The 20,454-nt window shown below is 31.9% G+C and overlaps 2 protein-coding genes across 2 annotated transcripts; one reads left to right on the forward strand and one right to left on the reverse strand.

The window, feature by feature from the left end:
- Window positions 1-5,137: 5,137 nt before the first annotated feature.
- Window positions 5,138-9,136, forward strand: LOC18028742 (VAN3-binding protein). The gene is made up of 7 exons (XM_006414588.2): window positions 5,138-5,510; window positions 5,964-6,074; window positions 6,570-7,014; window positions 7,414-7,653; window positions 7,737-7,786; window positions 8,146-8,203; window positions 8,645-9,136. The coding sequence occupies exons 1-7, from the start codon at window positions 5,220-5,222 to the stop codon at window positions 8,851-8,853; spliced, it is 1,404 nt and encodes a 467-aa protein (XP_006414651.1). The 5' UTR covers window positions 5,138-5,219; the 3' UTR covers window positions 8,854-9,136.
- Window positions 9,137-11,277: 2,141 nt separating this feature from the next.
- LOC18028743 (protein LIFEGUARD 1) lies at window positions 11,278-12,969 on the reverse strand. Its single transcript, XM_006414589.2, has 4 exons — window positions 12,625-12,969; window positions 12,318-12,431; window positions 11,706-11,863; window positions 11,278-11,606 (listed from the first exon to the last, which is right to left on the reverse strand). The coding sequence occupies exons 1-4, from the start codon at window positions 12,884-12,886 to the stop codon at window positions 11,400-11,402; spliced, it is 741 nt and encodes a 246-aa protein (XP_006414652.1). The 5' UTR covers window positions 12,887-12,969; the 3' UTR covers window positions 11,278-11,399.
- Window positions 12,970-20,454: the final 7,485 nt, after the last annotated feature.

A 20,454-nucleotide genomic window follows, 5' to 3' on the forward strand; every position in this document is an offset into this window, starting at 1 on the left:
ATTAGGAAAAATAAAAATTAAATGAATCGTAAACTGTGTGCAAAACCCTTAAATATCCAATATTCTGACAGAAAATATATAAGATTGAGTATAAAACTGAGGTGTACAGTATCGGAAACTACGATCATTTAAATAATAACAAAATCCACTAGAGATTTGTAACCAATACGCTTTAGCCACACTATAAACTAACACTACACACTATTTCTTTAGTTTTTAGTTTTACTGATTACACATGACCATATTTATTCTCACGGGATACAATAATTCTAAGACTCCGAATTTCTTTATTTTTCCAATGTTGAGTCGTTATATTGAATCATTTATGACGGCCGTCAAATGTATCTTAAGAATATTTGATACAAGAATGTGTATGAGACGTATATATAATTAAGTTTGATTTCTATACAAGTTACATCTATACAGTGCTTTGGCTGCGAATATTTGGTATTTCAAATTATGCAGAAAGTAGTTAACTAGAGGAACATTGATAATTGACCTGCAGAAAAAGAGAGGCACATTGGTATTCCCATGCTACATTTGTAACAAAATATACTTATATCATTTTTATAGATTAAAATAATTATTTCTTGTATTAACTCGTAAAAGAATAAGCAAACCGACTTGTAACAAATGTCAGTTTGTAACAATGCGTTTGCATTGTGTTGGTGAGAAGTCATTTTGTAAGAATGAGTTTGCGTTATGTTGGTGAAGACCAAAAGAGGAATCTCTTGGCCTTTTCCTTTTTCAAGCGGCGTTGAACGTCACTATTGCCGTATCATGATTTTGACATGATTATTTTTAGGGAAAGATAGATGCAAATTTGATAAAACAATAGCAGGCTTATAAAATAATATTAGATGGTTAGTGTATAATTTTGCAGAGATGACAACATTTGCGCTAATGATGTAATTAACGGATCACTTAAAAAATGTAATTAACGGATTTTCTTTTTTTAAATGTGTGTTTTCTATTTAATAAAAAGGGCCACATTCTTTTTGAAACTTAAAGGGCCACATTTTAAACACTATATATTCGTTGTGGGGAAAAAATAACTATTTGAAATCTCAATTTTTAGCAAGACCGAGGATTTGAATTTGAAAAAATAGTTCCATGGCTTACTTGAAATATATAGCAAGACCGAGGATTTGACTAATATAGAATTTAAAACAAAAAGACTAATATGGATAGTCATGATAATAATTATAATCGGGGATTGGAGGCATATAAAATAGGTAGACAATAGTGGCAAAACTTTAATGATGAAGATAAAGATTATTGTAGAGTCCCAACACATTCACCAATCCGCCTAACCACAAATAAACTCATCTCTATATCGTTCTCTAATGGTGTCGTCTTGTATTTAATGTCACTTGGATATATCAATGCGAAATACTAAAAGAAGTTTTTTATATAAAAAAACAAAATGAAGAAATACACAATCATGATTAGCAAATTGAGCAAGTACAAACCATAACACTAATTTAAAAAGAGAAAAAAAAACATTCAGCTTTTTAAACATGTAAAATTTTTGGTTTGTATTTTGAAAATATATAAAAGAAAAATAAAGGGAAAGCAGTAGTCAAATGGTAGTGGTAATTAGGAGGGACCATGAGAAATCATGAGCTTCAGCTACATTTCCCATGGATTCCTCGGAACCACTTTTTTTTATTTTCTCTCCTTACATTAATTAATACTATTAATAAATAAGGTTTAATTAGGAAAGATATGGAGGGTCATTACTCGTTAGCATTGAATTATGTTGCAAAACAAAATCCCAAAAAGAAATATCACAATTAAGAAATATGCAATGAATGGTTATATGATGATAAAGCTGAATAGAAAATATAATATCTGAAAATAAAGAAAAAGATAGTATAAATAAATAAAGATACATAATCACAAATCAGAAACGCATGAACTCAGAACGGTCCCTGCTTGGAGTGTGTGTGTCTGTTGTTCCAGATCAAGATATATGGATGGGGACCATATTCTTCTGAGCTGATCCTTATGTTCTCTACAGTACACTTTCACTCTCTACTTGACACGTGTTAGATCTGTACTTCACTATCTCACTTAGGCCCAGGCCCACTAATCCATAGCATCTCCAACTTGCTCTATTGTTTGCTGCAAACTTCATTTGGAATAAATTTCATTTCAACCCTACTCTATTTTTTACTGCAAATGGCAAAAAAATAGAGATTGTTCCATATTTGGAGTAAACCTTTATTTTACTCCATTTTACAGTTATATTTTTTTATTTATAAATTGATTCTTGATATATTAAATTTTGTAAAATGCCAGATAATGTCTTATCTTTCTTGTAATTTTTACTGATATTGAGACCGAGGATAATCTCAACATTCTCAAGAATTATCTCCATGTATATATATATATGTTATATCGACACTGGTTTTATATTTAAATTTTAATATTCTGATTCATTTTTATATTACTGGATTTTTGCTACTGAATCTTCTTTTGTAATCTTCTTTTTCTTCTTGATTCCTCTTTTTGTAATAAGTGGTCTCCATAACTCTGTAAAATCTTCAAATGGTATGAATCTACCAAAAAAAAAAGGGTTATCGGTTGGTTTAAATCGAATGATGTTCTCCAATCGACTAAATGGAGGATGGGGACCGAATTTAATGTCTTAAAAACTGAACCATGGAAAATTCAAACCCCTTTGAAGTAAAAATATTTTATTTGGCACATAACCTTAGAAAGATTGGCATTAACTATTAAACTTATAGCAACAGAGGAATTAACTGCGAGATTATTTATCAAAATGTGTAATAGAAGAGAAAACGATAAATCTTTTTTCGATTCTTTTGGCTTCGTTTGTTTGTCTATCTAGCTCTGATTATTCAAATTTGGACTATATATTTGTAAAAATCACCAGATTATCATTGTGGATCTAGATATATATTTCTTTAACCAAAAAAAATCATTGTGGATCAAGAGGTTCCCTTAAAAGCATTTTCCTTTGGCAATATGGTTTATTTGAGAATCCATGATGAATAAAAATGTTTTCATATAGATTACTAGATAGTGAAATTAAAAGACGTCGTTAGTGAATTTAAAGAATGAAAGGAAGTTCAAAGTCTTCCTAATCAATTAACTGTTGAAACTGGCAATTTTAATATCAAAAGTTCTATAAGTTTATAAAGTTTACACTACATGTATAACGAGAATAATATTGTGAAACCAAATGTACGGACGCATGCAGTTTATGTGCATGGAAATAGAGAAGCAGATCACGTGTTTGAGAATCTAATCTAACGTACAACGCAGTTGCAATGCCGTTGAGTTTCAATCTAACACGACGTACCGTTTTAGCTTTTGCTTCTTTTTTGTTTATTTGTGTTGACCCAAGGACTTCAACTCCAGCTCAGTTTACTCTATCTTTTTATTTAAACCTTTTTTTTTTAAAAAAAACCTTTTTTCATTATTAAAAGATAAAGAGAATTAACGTAAATAATCAGTTTATATAATCTACAGATCCGAATAGATGTGTAGCCTTTCGAACATTATGAAAACTAATATTTTCTTGCCAACGAAATAACTGTGGAATTTAAACTAAAAAGAAATTAAAGAAAAAAAAGAAATGACTGTGGAACCAAATGAAAGTCTAAAAATATCAATCGGTTCAATATCTATTATCTAATTTACTCCAAGTAGTTAGTTGATAGATCAAGATCGATCGACGAGAGGCGTTCTCTTCCATGCTTTTGTTGGTTTTACTCATGAAAGATACGAAAGTCGAGAGGTCCATTCTCATTTATGTCTTCTTTATTAAAAAAACCCTCAAACACTCTTATCAAATTGAATTTAAAGTTTATATTTATATCTTTTCAATCTAAAAGTCTCTTTCATTTGTCCCCGAAGGATTAATTTATTACATATGAATTATCGTTGTCATTGAACCCAATTATTTTTCTATCATACGATTATAAACTTGTACACTATAGTAAGTTATTTTATATAACTGGTCTTCATTCGATTTCCAAAAAAAAAAACAAAAACAAAAAGCAACAGTTCTTCAAACGAAACGTGACAAAAAAAAACATTTAAACAATTGCACCTATTCCTTCTGATTTCATACATTCCAAACAGAACACAACAAGTTGCCAAAATGAACAGATTTCAACAATTAACTCTGTAGTTCTTTGTTACCCACATAGAAATTTTAGCTTTATACATTATTTTTGTTTCCTCTTCAACCAAAATATTTAATTTTTTATTCAAACTATTCATTTTGCGGGGGCAAGACTAGGGAACGAGTACCACCGTCTACAGTCCATCATCTTGAGTATTTATTTAGCTACTTATTTAATTTTGGTGCATAATCTATCCGGTCATAGGCTTGCAGTAGGATAGTTTGAGTCTAGGGATTTTGGAAGCATATTGGAACAAACAAAAAAAATTGATTGGATTTTGGTTCAAGTAATTTTTCAATTCAATTCTAAGGAAATTTGGTTCAAATTTATACAAAAAAGATTGTTACTTTTGACAAAAGTAAGTAAAGGACAGACATTAATATATTTTGATTAATTCGATATTTCTATTATTTAGATCTAAATATAACTGATATTAACAGATTTATACTATGATTTTATGTATTTTAGTTTATTTTAATCTAAATTTCTTAATATTTTGGATATATAATTTATATTTCAAATATTTTAGATATTTATTCAAGTTTTATTTGGTTCTAGTTTAGTTCAGATATCTAAAATATTGTAAAATAGAAATTATCCAGATATTTATGATTATTAGGTCGGGTTTGCTTTTTTCAATTAGGCTCACTTTCTTATTTTTAACATAAAAATAAATTTATTATGGGATAGTTTAAAATTTGAAAGAAAAAAAAACCAAAAATTATTCGACTTACAAATGCAATGTTGAGAATCTTTATATTGGATAATTGGATAATTGTTTTTGCAAATTTGCTTAGGAAAAAAAAAAAGTAAAACTAACGGGGAAATTTGCTAATCATCTTTTCGCAAGAGAAAGAAAGAGAGACAGAGAGAGTAAGAAAAAGCAAAAAGAAAAAATAAAACGGAAGAGAAAAAGCAGAGTGATAAAATAGCTTCGTTGTCACTTGTCACTCTATAAATCTCACTCCATTGACAACCTTTCACTTCCATCAAAACTCCCCCCAATACACACACTCTCTCTCTCTCTCTCTCTCTTCCTTAACTCTCTGTCTAAAAAAAATGGAGAAACCCATGATTCCGACATGGAGACCCGATCCGGTTTACCGGCCACCGGAGACGCCGCTTGAGCCGATGGAGTTCCTCGCTCGCTCCTGGAGCGTCTCAGCTCTCGAAGTCTCCAAGGCTTTAACACCTTCGAATCCTCAGATTCTCCTCTCCAAGACCGAAGAAGAACCCATTTCCTCCGGCGACGGAGACACGGAGGAGAACGGACTTGTCTCCGGAAATCCTTTTTCTTTCGCTTCTTCAGAGACTTCTCAAATGGTCATGGATCGTATCTTGTCTCACTCTGTGAGTTTTCTTCTTCTCTCTTCTTTCCTTTTTTCCTTTTCAGATAAAAACAGAGCATTTGCGGACAAAACTAAGCATTATTGACAAATTTCTCTTTCAGTTTCTTTCTTTTTTGTTTTTGTCCTCAGATTCTTAATCACTACACTTTTGTTTTTTGCTTAATTTCTTTCAAAAATTTCCCAAATCCAGTCTAAGCAAATTGTTCATCACTCTCTCTTTAGTATGATTAATGAATGAATCTTTCACGCGCAATAATTGTAATTATTAATCATCCAAATTAAAAAAAAAAAGGAAAAATTCATGATTATACATATCTACACACTCGCTTTCTGGGTCCCTATAAACATAATCACAAGTTTTTGGATTTGTCATCATCTCTCAAACAAAGAGGTTTCTTGATTCTACTTTTGTCTCATCTTCTTCATTCTTTTTAATAATTATTTTGTTTTGCAGCAAGAAGTATCACCAAGAACATCTGGTCGGCTTTCACACAGTAGTGGTCCTCTCAATGGTTCTTTAACCGACAGTCCTCCTGTGTCTCCTCCCGAATCCGACGACATTAAGGTTTCGATTTTCTTTCTTAAATTAAACATTATTAGTCGAAAATCTGGGTTATTTGTTAGTAAGGAAGCATTTTCTGGGTTTCTGCAATTTTTATTCTGCGTTTCTCTCTATGTAAATGTCTCAATTTTTACTGCGTCACTGACAATTTTGGGTTACATGAGAGACAGTGTCATAAAAATACCACCTTTCTCTTTATCCAACCATACCCAGAGATCATGTTTTTTCTCCACTACTGTTTCCAATGACTATTCATCATTTGCTTTTCAAATGCTACAATTAATTAATTACTCGTGTAAATCTTCTTAATTATTTGTTTATTATACGATCACTGGAGTACTATTTTAGTGACACTTTGGTCTAAAGCAATCTCCTTTACTTGATTTGATTTTATCTTTTTCTTGTTCATCACTCTTCTCCAAAGATTTTTCCTTTTTGGGATTTTGCTTCATTAATATCTATTTCTGGCGAAACCCTTAATCTTGACTTACTATGCAGCAATTTTGTCGAGCAAACAACAATTCACTAAACAACATAAACTCTCAATTCCGATCAACGGCGACAACTCCGGGACCTATAACCGCCACAGCGACACAGTCCAAGACGGTGGGACGGTGGCTTAAGGACCGGAGGGAGAAGAAGAAAGAGGAGACTCGAGCTCACAATGCTCAGATTCACGCCGCTGTTTCTGTCGCCGGCGTGGCTGCCGCTGTTGCTGCCATCGCAGCAGCCACCGCCGCGACTTCGAGCTCCGGGAAAGATGAGCAGATGGCGAAAACCGATATGGCGGTTGCTTCGGCGGCGACACTTGTGGCTGCTCAGTGTGTGGAGGCTGCTGAAGTGATGGGAGCAGAGAGAGAGCATTTGGCCTCCGTTGTTAGCTCCGCCGTCAATGTTCGCTCTGCCGGAGATATAATGACTCTCACCGCCGGAGCAGCGACAGGTTTTGTAACTTCAATAATCTGTATTTTGGGTTTTGATTGATTTTGATGAAGAAAACGCTAAAATTGCTTTAGGGCTTTTGATTGAGTGAAAAGTTGGAAACTTGGTGATGAAATCGAATCATTTGTTCTTAAAGTTCAGATTTTGATGAAGGAACAGTAAGAAATCATCTAGCAACTTCAAAAGTCTATGATGGGTTTTGATAAAGCTTTGATTTTGGTGAAGAAAATCGAATCATTTGATTTTAGATGAACATGTTTAACACTTCTTGACCCTGTAATGGCGATTGCTAAAGTACTCATTTTGATGAAGAACTGATCTAGGGGTTAACTCAAAATTGACACTTTATGAGGAAACCAAAAGTTTGCTGTTGTGTAATTTGATCTCATTTTTGGTGCAGCGTTAAGAGGAGTGGCGACCTTGAAGGCGAGGGCGATGAAGGAAGTGTGGAACATTGCATCTGTGATTCCAATGGACAAAGGACTCACTTCTACAGGAGGATGCAGCAATGTTAATGGTAGCAATGGAAGTTCGAGTAGTAGCCACAGTGGTGAACTTGTACAACAGGAGAATTTCTTGGGAACTTGTAGCAGAGAATGGCTCGCTAGAGGTTGCGAGCTTCTCAAACGTACTCGCAAAGGTAACAAAAGCTCTAATTTTTTCATTATTAGATTACGTTTTAGTTCGTGGATCTTTTGTCTAATGTTGTGTGAACTTTTGCAGGTGATCTCCACTGGAAAATAGTTTCTGTCTACATCAACAAGATGAATCAGGTAAAGATTGATTCCTTTGGTAATCTCGAGGTTCTCATTCACTTTAGAAATGATCGTTTGATCTGATGAAAAAGATTAAAGAGAGCCAAATTATTTGTGAATCAGTGGGAATCTTTTAGTTACTTCACATGGATGTGAACTTTGTTATATGAAACACACAAAAAGATGAGAAAAAAAGAAATTTCAAACGGCAGGAAAAGAAGAGAAAGCAGAAAGAAAACTAAAGCTTTAAAAAAGAAAGCATTGGTTATAACAATGATGATGAGAGTGAAGTCATGGGATCCACTTTTGTCTTTTGCTTAAGCATCTCTTTGAGAATCACCAATTTGTTTTGATTGTTTTGATTAATGAACTTGAAGGTTATGTTGAAGATGAAGAGCAAGCATGTTGGAAAAACCTTCACCAAGAAGAAAAAGAGTAAGCGATCTTTCACTCTTAGTATCACATATAACATCTCTTTCAGTGAACGCGATTTTAATTTTAAAGACATTAAAGATGATTCTGCTAATGGGGTTTATAAACAAAGAATGTTTCTGATTGCTTAGTTTGATACCAGTCACAGTTCCAAAGTTGATAGCTTTAACTTTTTGGCACTATCTACTGTCAATGAGTCAATTATATGTGAACCCTGGTAAAGAGAATTCAAAATTTTGATGTGGGTCTGCTTTTTTGGATTTGGGGATTTGAGAAGAAAAGAGGAAAAATGAAAGAAAACAAAAGCAAAAGTGTGTGTTACTAAAGTAACTATAGGATCAAATCAAAAGTGGCCCTCAATCTTTTACTTTTTGTCTGTTCTTTTGAATGTGAGCTTGAAGACTCTTTGTTAATTATTTCAACTTTGTTTCCAATTTTGTTCAGACATTGTGCTTGAAGTGATCAAGAATGTCCCTGCCTGGCCCGGTCGACATTTGTTAGAAGGAGGAGATGATCTGAGATACTTTGGTTTGAAGACTGTTCTGCGAGGTGATGTGGAATTTGAGTGCAAGAGCCAGAGGGAGTATGATATGTGGACACAAGGTGTCTCAAGGCTTCTTGTTGTTGCTGCTGAGAGGAGATTTAGGATGTGAATAGTAAACTATTTAAAAATGGCTGGCTTGGTTTTGGTGTGGTTTTTAACTTATGGGGTTCAAATCAAAACTTTGAGAAACTTTAGGTTCTTTTAAGGTGATTGTTTTTTTGGGGGGTGGGTATAGAATGTAATGGACCTACCAAGTACCAGTCAAGGTTTCAACACGAAGGTGGGGAGGGGTTTGGTTTGGGTAAACCAAAGTTAGGGGGTGATCTGTAATTTTTATTTTCTTAGGTTTCTTCTTCTCTTTGTTGGTGGTCTTTTTGTATAAAAAAACAAAGTTGAAGTAAAAGATATAGTATATTTTATTATTGATGGGTCCATTTCCGATTTTTATCGGGAACATCAAATATGCTTCGTTTTTGTCCCATTATTGCTGAAATATCCATTAAGAAGCTGCACATTTTTTTATTTTTGTACACTAAGAAGATGACAGATAAATCATAAGAATTGTTTGGTATTGTTAACAAACTAACTTATCACGTGTTTTCTCAATCCCATCAACATACCCAATAATCTATATTTATGTTCTGAAAAAATTAATCAGCCATTGTTGTTCTTCCTCGAATTCGATCTTACACATTGATTATGAATGCTCGTTCGCTTAGCAGAATTTACACATTGATCAAAATAGTTAGATGCATAGACATTGTTTTCAGACTAATTTATAGTATATTTGAAAGAGTCTATTAAAAAAACATAGCTTTTTCTGTAGATACCTTGAAAAACACGAAACCCCTAAAACCCAAAACCCAAAGTCTTTAGAGTTTTCAAGATTTTTACAAAAGCGACGACCAAATAGCAACCTAGTAAAAGGTTTGTGTCTGAAATTAGTTCCAAGTAACTGAGGACATTCATATAAGATGAAATTAATCATCTTCATTAATCATTAGTGTCCTGATCAATTTTCGTGAATCTGTAGATTGTTAGGTCTAGTACCATTGTAGCAGTGAGAGGAACCTCCAGAACAAGCACCCCCCTGTTTTTCAGAAGTAATTGTAGTTGGAAATATAAGATTAATGTAAGATCAAAAGTCAATTTTTTTTTGCAACAGATGGGTATGAAAACAGAGGTAACACTGTTTCTTGACATAAGCATGAAATATGTTTTGCCCTGTTCCTCTCTTTACATGATTTGTTCAAACCAGCACTTATGTAGTCAGATAGCACCAAAGATTGGCTCTTTTTTTTTTATCCCTAAACAGAGATCTCCACAATGAGCTTGTTATCCATTGTTGGTTGATTCAAGGCAAAATGCTACGAATGATGAATGGATCTGAGACAATGTGTCTTTGATCAACATGCAAGCAGTACCAAGAATGTAGATCTTTTTGTATCCGCTCACAGATTCATATTTTTAAGAAGCCAAACTGCTTGTCGTTTTTGCATTTCGGTGACTTAACCACTCACTCATTGGGTTTGATTAACTTAACCAAAATCCAAACTAAACCACGGTTTTAGCAGATTTTATCCTTTTTTTACAGAAGATAATTACTGTTTAAGAAAACATTTATTGGAAATTGAGAAGAATCTATATACTTATTTGTGTAGTGATTTGCTGATGTGTCGTATTTACAACGAATTTCACAGTTTTTCGCTTATGTGTCAGTTCCAAAATGAGTTTCGGCTCCATAATGAGTTTCGGCTACAAAAAGACCGTTTAGCCCATTTTACAATTACGTGTCATTTTTTTATTAGTTCTTATCTGATGATGTGTAAAAAAAACTTAAAACAAATCGGTTTTAATTATTATAGTTTAATGCTTAATTCCATAGTCAATCAAACCGTTTTTAAATTTATATTAAACCAAAATTTTAAAAAATTAGACAAAAACGTTTTTTTTAAATAGAAATTTACCATTTCTTATGTTTCTAAAACTTAGAAAAAATCTAACTAAAATGTTAAAAGAAACAAAAATTGGAATAAAATTTAGAATGTCGTTTCAAACAAAAAAAAATAAAAATTATGCTAGAATATCACTAATTATTATAGTGTTTACGATTTCTAATGCTTATAGGATTTTCAATTTTTATAATTTTATAAAACTAAAATTTAGTAAAAATTTAAGAAAAGAGTAAAAAAAACAATAAATGAAATATATATGTCTAATGAAATGTCGTTAATTATGATATCTAGGATAGGATTTTTGATTTATTATCTATATACTTCAAAAATATTTTTTAACCTTTTTGTTAAAATCAAAAATGTGTAATTTAGAATAGAAATAAAAAAATTTAATGCTTATAAAATCATTTATTTATAATATTACACTTGGTAAACATATATAATCCAAGCGAGGCGTGGGCAAATGAACTAGTTTGCAATTATATATAGAATATTTTCTTCCAAATGACATTGTAGCATTTTGTGGCGATTCCTTGAGAAACAAGGTAACCCCTTAAACCCAAAAGCCTTGAGAGTTATCATTATCTTTACAAAATATATTTAAGCATAAGAGCAAATAACAAGACTTCTAGCCTTTAAGTTTTTTTTTTGTCTGGAATTAGTTCTAAGTAACTGAGGACATTAACAGATAGGATTCAAATCACTGAGAGACATTCACGTTAATACCAAGGAGATGGAGGAAGAGATTGATGACGTCCAGATACAGAGAAATCGCAGCGTGGATATACTCGTCGTAGTCCAGTTTCTTGATCAGCTGGTTCGTGTCGTAGACGATGTATCCGCAGAACAAGATTGCAGCAAAACCGCTCAATATCATCGACGATAGCTTCCCCAAAGGATAGAATATCTACATTTTTGTTTTGTTTCCATTCTCTTAATTAATGTCTCTCAAGTACTATAATGAATCTGATATGTTCGAGATTTTATAAATCAGTTACTAGTATACCTGCAACAGAGTGAAGACGAAGACGATAAGGAGGGCACCGAAGAGGAATGGTGCAAGGAAGGAGAAATCATGGCCTCTCTTCACTGCCCAGAAAGTGTAGATCGTTAGGCCTAGGACCATTGTAGCGGTGAGAATTGCAGCTTCCAGAACAATCCTCCCTGTTTTTCCAGAAGAATGAGATTGTATTATCAATCAAGCTAACACCATCATGTAAATATGAACTTATACTATAATACTCAATCAGACAATCACATTGTTTTTGCAATAGATATGGTGTTAACTCTAGTACTCTCTAGATGTAGAAACAGAGAAGTACATGCTTAGTTACTTGGGAGAAGCATGAATCGTCTTTTTGCGCTCTTTACATGAATCTTACCATATTCAAACCAACATGTTACTAAAAAAAATCCAAACTTTTTATGATCAAGTGCAAATTCAATCACAAAATCTGGATGCAACACTGAATCTCCACACAATGGGCTTGCTTAACATGGAACTTTCAAAACAGAGAACATTCCAAAGGGGGAAAAATCTGTGTTTTGTGACACTACTCACAATACAACAAAGCAGAGACACAAAATAGGAAAGTTCTGTATCCAAATAGAGCCATACCTTTAGAGAAAGAGCAGCAAAGCCCCACAGCAAAAGAGATGGAGAGAGTGAAGAGCGTTAAGATGATGAGATTGATTGGATGCTTCTTCGCAAACGCAATCAGTGGCCACAACACTACAAATCACACACACACACACACACACAAAAAACAGAAACTTTATCAATCCAGATCAGTGAAAACCTGAAATAAACTAAATGGAGAAATAAAACAAGCGAAATCTATCAAATCCTAAGCTGATACGCACAAGTAAATGGTTCATAGCATAGCTAAAAAACCCTTAAATAAGCGAGAAATCGATGACGCAACTGAGTAGAGGAAGAAGGAGAGAGACGAAGAAGGCAACGAGGCCGTGATTCGTCGTCGTGATGAAAACCGGAATCGCACGGACGAAGAAAACTACGGCGGAGACACCGACGGTGAGAATCAGCTGAAGAGACAAGATGATGTAAACCTTCCTTATGAAAGCCCAGCGAAGCTCGAAGCTCTCCTTCGTCATCTTCGGATACAGCTCGTTGTTACCAGTGATGATCACTCCTTCACCACCTCTCTCTATGTCAGATTTCGCCATTGTTGAAACCACACAGAAGAAAAAAATCAGAGTGTGAAGGTTTTAGCTTTTTAATGGCTCTTTTTTTGCTTTTTCACTGTCACAAGGAAATTACTAGGAAAGTGATGAGAAGAAGGGTAGTGATGAAGTTACTGTTCCGTCACTGTGATTACACAAACAATCCAGTTATATTTAGACACGTGGCTCCGGGAAAGTATGGGGTGCTTGGTTCAGTCACTGTTCCGTGACTGTAATTCTTTAAACGAACCAGTTATGTTACGACACGTGGTAGAGCTAGACCTCTTTTGCTTCTGTGTGATTTTTTTTCCAATATCTCATAAATTTTGCATGGGAATAGAAAGGGGGACCACACTGTACGGAATAAAGTTTGTTGTTCTGCATTACTAGGATTAGTTGTAATGCATTAACCATTTAATTATTACATTGCAGATTAATACAAATTATGTGCATAATTATTAGATATCATATCATCGCAGTAACAATTGTTAGTTTTGTTTGTTGTAACAAGTATAGATTACTTCAACGGTAAAACTATGAAAATTGTTGTGAGTTGAGGTGCAATGAATGTAAGATTGGTAAGAGTTTTAAAATCTCACATTTGTTGACAAAGAGAAAAAAATCTCGCTTTATACCCACCAAAATAAACATTACCTATGACAATCTAGTGACTGAAATGGTGTAATGAATGTATGAGAGATAAGAGTTTTAGAAATCTCACTTTGTACCCTAAAATATTCATAGGGAGTAGAAAAAGAAAGGCATGAACAATTAATATATATACATACATATTGGTAGATGTTGTTCTTTAATTATCAATATAGTAACATCAAAATACAATTATTTATTCATACCGATTGGACAAATAATCTCCACTTCAAAATACAATTGCATAGCTATACAATGCTCCATTGGTGATTTGGTGCTGGGTTAGCTTTGTGATATGTCTACTACATTGTATAATCTACGTCTTGGCTGCAGTAAAGTTCATGATCATTCCCCTTTTTTATTTTTATGGTTGTAATGGTTTTAGCTGCTTCATTATAACCATTTCTGTTTATCAATTTAAGAAAGCTAAAATATCTAGCAGAACTATGACTACCAAAGTATCTAGTAAGTTGAAAAAGTGTAATGAATGCATGATTTTATGAGTGTTTGATATAATATTTGGCCCATTCAAAGTTTATTGGAAAGTATGGGCTACCCTTATGTACAAGATTTAAGCCCGATGGACTTTTATGCATAATAAGAGAGAAGTTATAAAGGGTAAAAATAAATTTATTGAAATTTCATTGCATGTTGAATTAATAAAATAATTAAAAAGTGGGGGTAGAGAAGAATTTAATTGGAGTTTCCAAGTGTAGGACGGTGTCTATGAACCTACTCAAGGACTGTTCTCTGATGTTTATCTAAAACTATATGAAAAAAGTATCACTTGATGCGATAGATTTGACAATGCACTTCTCATTTTCTGATCAGATTTTTTTTAACCTGAGCACATTTGTTAGTTTTTTGTTTATTGGTACTTAGCACCATTATTAATTTATTATTATGATTTCTAAAACAAATCAATAACACTGACGACATACACTTGTGTATATGCTTCTTGTTCTGTTTCTTTTATAGCTTTGATATCCTTGTTTTGGATCCGGTTGGTTATACAAATCAATACACGTTTTTTAGCGGCTGTGTACAGAGAATGGTAATAGGATGTATCGAAATAATTTGTTTTTTAAAAGTTACAAGCAAAGACAGCAATATAAAAAAAGTTGATCATATCGATTTTATTATCGCTAGTTATTACTGCTATGATAAAAGATTGCCAATTAAACCTTTTAGCGTTTAATTATTGTTTAGTTGCTATATTTTGGCTTCTTTGAACCTTATATTAAAATATCAAAATAGGATCTCAAATATAAAAAAAATAAGATCAGTCTGGTAGAGACATATTCTGTAATATAATTACGGTTTAGAGTTTTTTGGTCGCTTGTGTAAAAATTGATTGACAATCTCATTTCTCGGTTGCTCTATTAGTTTTACAAATATCTTTTTGCTATATGGTACAAAAAATTTTTTTTACCATAATTATTGGTTTTGACGGTGCAAAGGTTTTAAACCGAACTCTAATAGTTGATGTATTTGTGTCGATTTTGGCCAAATCTTCATATAATATAGTATTTTTGTGCTAAATTCATATAATATGGTTTGTATATATAGGTTTTCGTATAATATAGTTCTGAAAAGGTAAAAGATGGCGTTTTCTTTGATCCACATTAAGAAAAGATTGTGTAGTGTGTGGCAATTATTCCATATGTTTTATAAACATCTGATCTAATTTACAAACTAATAAAAATAGGTTTCAGTGGAGCCAAAAAGTCTTTTGGTATGCCTAAACCCTAACGCATTTTTAGTATGAACGATATCTTGGTTTTTCCTCGTTGAATGGGCAAACAAAGTTATTCTTACAAAAAAAAAAGTGGGAAAATAATTTACAGAGAAAAAGTGGGAGCTCTGTCTATACAGTCCAGCACCAACCCAACCAAACCCATCACATCAGTCTCATCTCTGTAAACCTCTTTTGATTATTGTATTCTTTTCCAATTCCTTTTGAGTTTTGACGTTATTTACACTTCCCTCTATAAAAAAACATATATTTCGTTTAATAATTTTTTTTTTAAAAAAAAATTTAGATACGAGGCAAACGTACCAGAAACAAATGTCGTAAAAGTGTAAACAACTTTTTAATCGGACATACAAGGCGATATCTCTAATCTACAAATTATTTTTTATGTATATTACATATCAACTAATCGTTTTTTTTTTTTCAACTTAAAAGGTATTCTTTTTCTTTGTCTAATGAACTAAGAATGAATAGTGGTCACGTTGACATTTTTAATATGTTCATAACATGATCTAACTGCAGTATAGCTGATTTTAGACGATTAAGGTGTTTAAAACATGGACATGATTGAAGTCACATATCTCGAAGTTGAATATAACAAATAACATTGTATCAGAAAGTGGAACTTTCGTATATAAAGCTGAAGATGTACAAAATCTGCTTCCCCTTCGACCAAAAAAAAAAAAAAATCTTCTTTCTCATGCAATAACCCTTGAAGGTTCTCTTTGTTTCTATGACTTCATGTCTGATTTAATTAGAGCATTTCTGTGAAAATTTTGGAATTCATGTGAATAGAAGGAGAAAATGTTCTGTTTTGGTTAGGCCTAGGAGATTTTCCCAACACTAACCATGACTAAAATCATATGTTTTTGGTTTGATTTGTTATAGTTATTGTATGAAACCAATATGTTTCAATCAATTTATCTGAAATAGTATACAAGACAACACAGAGACATAGCTGCTTCAAAACTCTTCTTTTACCTCTTTGTCTCATTTTTCTAACTTTCAGGGTTTCAAAATTGGCATTAAATTATTTTCTTTTTCTTGGTAGAAAACTTTTCCTTTTAGTTTTGTTCCTGTTTACTTGGATTTATTACTCTAAATGCATATAACATATGCAGTACCAAAAAAAATCCATACAAAGTTCTACAATAGCCACCCTCCTGTTTTTTCGAACCTCGGTGGAATATCAATTTTCTCACATTAAAATAGAAGGTAACATCATATAAAATTAAGATATTCGCATCTCTCAATTAAATTTCTAATTTTAGAGAAAACAAGTTAATAATTAAAAGTGCTATATAAAAATTTTACAAAGGTGTTCGTTATGAACTTATGATTCAACACGATGCAGTTGTTATTAATAGTCAACGTTTGGATAGAGTACAAATGGCCCACACGACTAAGAGGGTAGTTAGACCATCTCCAACTATATAGTCTTTAAGGGTTAGTCGAAAAAAAAAAAAAAAGTCTTTAACAAGGGTTCTAATTTTATTTTTAATAGTTTTTTGCTCATTTTAATGCACTAGAGTCTTTTATAAATTTTTTTATTGTTTAGTGTCCAATAATAGTCTCTTAAAGGAGGCTCTAATATTTTTTTTTGTAATTTTTCAAATACAAACACTTTATTAATACAAATATTTTATTAATACAAACTTAGACATAGAATACAGAAAAACAAAATAAAATAGAGATGCAAATCATAAACCAAAAATAATAAAATTAATTATAATCTTGAATTGTATCAAACTTATTCCATAAATGCTCAATTAAATCTTCTTTAAATTGGTCATAGTTCGATTACGAACTGAATTACAGATGCCCATAATATTAGTGAGATTTGAAGATAGAATACGTCATATCTACATGTAAAGTTCTGTTTGCTTCTATTTGTGTGAATTTTTCAATATTAAACTGAGCGTACCCACCTCGTTCGTCTTATACAATGTTATGAAGTATTATACAATGAATCAAAGCCAATGAATCAAGTCGCTTCTTCTGTTCACGGTCGTGTTTCCGATGAGAAGAATCCACCGGAATCTAAGCAGAACGCCGGAGGAGAAGGAGCTTATGTCGTCGCCGCCATCGACTCACGAACGCCGGAGGAGAAGGAATCGCCTTTCTCTATACTTCAATATCACCAAAGTCAAAGAAAGAAGATAGAAAATATTCTATCTCAAAACATTTGAAGACTCTACATAAATAGTGTTTGATTAAAAAAAAAAATTATAAACACACTACCAATCATTTTGCATTATGTATGGGTTTCAACCCAGACTTTTCAGTCTCTAAAATAAGAGACGGCGCAAGCATATTAAACCATTAAAACATTTTTAAAAAAATCATAAAAACAATTAAACCCCTCCTAATACTACCATTGGAAGTGGTCTTAGAACTTAGTAAATAATTACGTATTTTTATGTATTAAAAGCTCATAATCATACTTATGATAATTTCGTAAATATGGTTTATATTCGTTGAATCCGAACTAAGATGTACTTATATAAATAAGCAGTCATAATAAGGTATTTTTCTTGAAAAAATAGATACCTGCTTATTTTCTAAACTTGAGCAAAACGTTAAACATTTTATTTTTCTAAGTTTCTTATGAATAATTAAATTAAATGCAAAAAGAGAAAGTCAATAAGAATGCAAAAGGATATTCATCATCATGACCGTAGCGTAGGAGAATCTCTGTAAAAATATTTCTTTTTCTTTTTCATCTTTTCAACAGATATCTTTCTTCATTGTGCAATAATAAACTTATAAGATTCTACGTGAAAAAACAAAAAACAAAAACATTACTAGTACTTTTCCTTCGCAAAGCAAAAAAATTTCATGTTGACGTACGGTCTTTCTCAAAGCACATTGTTTTAGGAATCTTTAACAAAAAAAAGACTAGGAAACAAAAAAAAATTTCATTAACAAGAAAAGAAAAAACGTCGAAAAAAACCAAGAAAAGAAAAAACATATGTCCACCCCATTTTCTTTTTTGAACAATTTGGTTCTGGCCTATAAACCAAAATAATATAAACCGGAAAAGAAAATAAAGAAACAGGTTTCTTTAAATTAGTTAAAACTCAAGATAAGACTCTTAAAAATATAATCCAAGCTATTTTAACAGTGATAAGATGAAAAACAAAATTCAACAAACAAATCAGATTATATATATATATACATATATATTGCTAGTATTTTGGAAACTAAATGCAATATGGAACCAGTGAGTTACCAAAAGTTTGGTGTTTCTACACAAAATCAAAGAACTTAAAACTCAGAATTATGTGATTTGTTACACTTGTCTGTACATACATATTTGTAATAGACTAACAAAAAAAAATGTTGTTCTCGTTTTGATGTCCATGTTTAATAGCAGAGCCAGAAATTTTTTTATTAGAAGTATATGAGAGTATATATGATATTATGAATGGGAGCTTTGATATTAAACTTTAATAAGTTACACAATTTTTAAAATTTATTGGGGATGAATAACCCTAATTTGTTCCATGTACCTCCGTCATACTCATTGTCTTATACAAACAAATCTATCTACCAAAACGTTACAAAATTTCGTTTCATAGCCTATATATCTACACGTTAAACCATCTTTTAATAATTATCATAAAATCTCTGATCTCTATAAGATTAATAGTCATTCTCAAACTTATCCAATTATTGTTTGTAACTATTACGCTTTTTAGGCATCTACGACGCATAAATTATTGTTTATATTTTATAGGCCGGTAGTTCTTTATTTCCCCTCCATCTTGGAAGCTAAATTGTAAAACCAAGTTTAAATATGAGACCAGTCGATACTTTTCCAAAATACTAAAAGTCAAATTTTTTGGATTATTACATTAGGGAAAAAAGAAAAAAAAAGGAGAAGTTAATTCAGATATTGCAAACTTATATAGTTATATGTAAGGAACAGAGTATGCAGTACGAAACGAGTACATATGCGGCTTTGTAGTGAAATTGGGAAAAACTCCAAACCATAAATGCTTTTACTACTTTTTACATTCGTTGTAATATTTATTTATTTTTCTTTGTTTTTGGTGTCTTAAGAAAATGGTCCTGCTGTATGCTTACACGTGCAAGTACGATATAAATATTAATCATGATTTATATTGATACCTTACGAAATTATCATCAATGAGCAATAATGAAATCTACATAGCTGTCGAGGGACAAACCTATGGGTCCAAACAAACATGCATAACCAGACAATTAAAGTACTGTTTTGTTTTGTTAAGTGGGATTTGTTCGAAAATAAGGAGCACATCACTGATTTTTTAATTTTTAATGATAACACAAACTTTCATCACACAATTTTCATGCCGGAATTTTTTTTAAAAAAAAATATTTAACCAAATGTGATATCAAGTGGCAAAATTTGATTCAAACGACAAAAATAATCAAATGATCTAATTTACAAATTCAGCTAATCACACTCAACTCATTTGGGAAGATATTCAACATTATAAAATCTCATCTGAAATTTTACATTCTCTAACTGGTATAGATGATAAGAGAATGGAGTTTGAAGTATTGGAAATAAACAACGATGCTTCACTTATTGCTTTGTAGTGTCAAGGTTGAAGATTGCTAGAATCATATGTTGCAGTAAACACATCGACATTGTTACATAATCTGTTTAAAACCGAGAGTCTTTTGTTCTGTGTAATCTTTTTCAGGTTGTTCATAATTGTGAAACATTGGTTTCTTAACACTATGACTAATATGAATTATTCAGACAAAAGAAAAAAAGAAAGAGTGGTAGTAGTCCACATTTTACATTTCAGCATTTACTGTCAATGTTTCTACTATTTTGTCATTTGAATTTTTCATCTACTTTACTATTCATAGCTGTCTTAACCCTTTATCATTTCGTGTTAGTATCTTTTTATTTTATAACAAAGAGAAGATAATATAAATAAAAAACACACTACCTAAATTAGACGCCTGTTACATGAATTGCTTCTACAATGGAGCAAGTGTCATTAGGGTAATAGAGAGATGAGGACTCTCTCTCTCTTTTTTTTTTCTTTCACATAATCTCTCTCTTTCTCGGTAATATCACCACCAAAATTTTTGCCTTTTCCCAAAGTCCTCAATTTCTTCACATGATGACCAATTTTTTTTTATATCAACATATAGATTTGGTTACAAT

This window comes from Eutrema salsugineum, unplaced genomic scaffold, assembly GCF_000478725.1.
Source record: "Eutrema salsugineum unplaced genomic scaffold, Eutsalg1_0 scaffold_1, whole genome shotgun sequence".
NCBI classification, from domain to species: domain Eukaryota; kingdom Viridiplantae; phylum Streptophyta; class Magnoliopsida; order Brassicales; family Brassicaceae; genus Eutrema; species Eutrema salsugineum.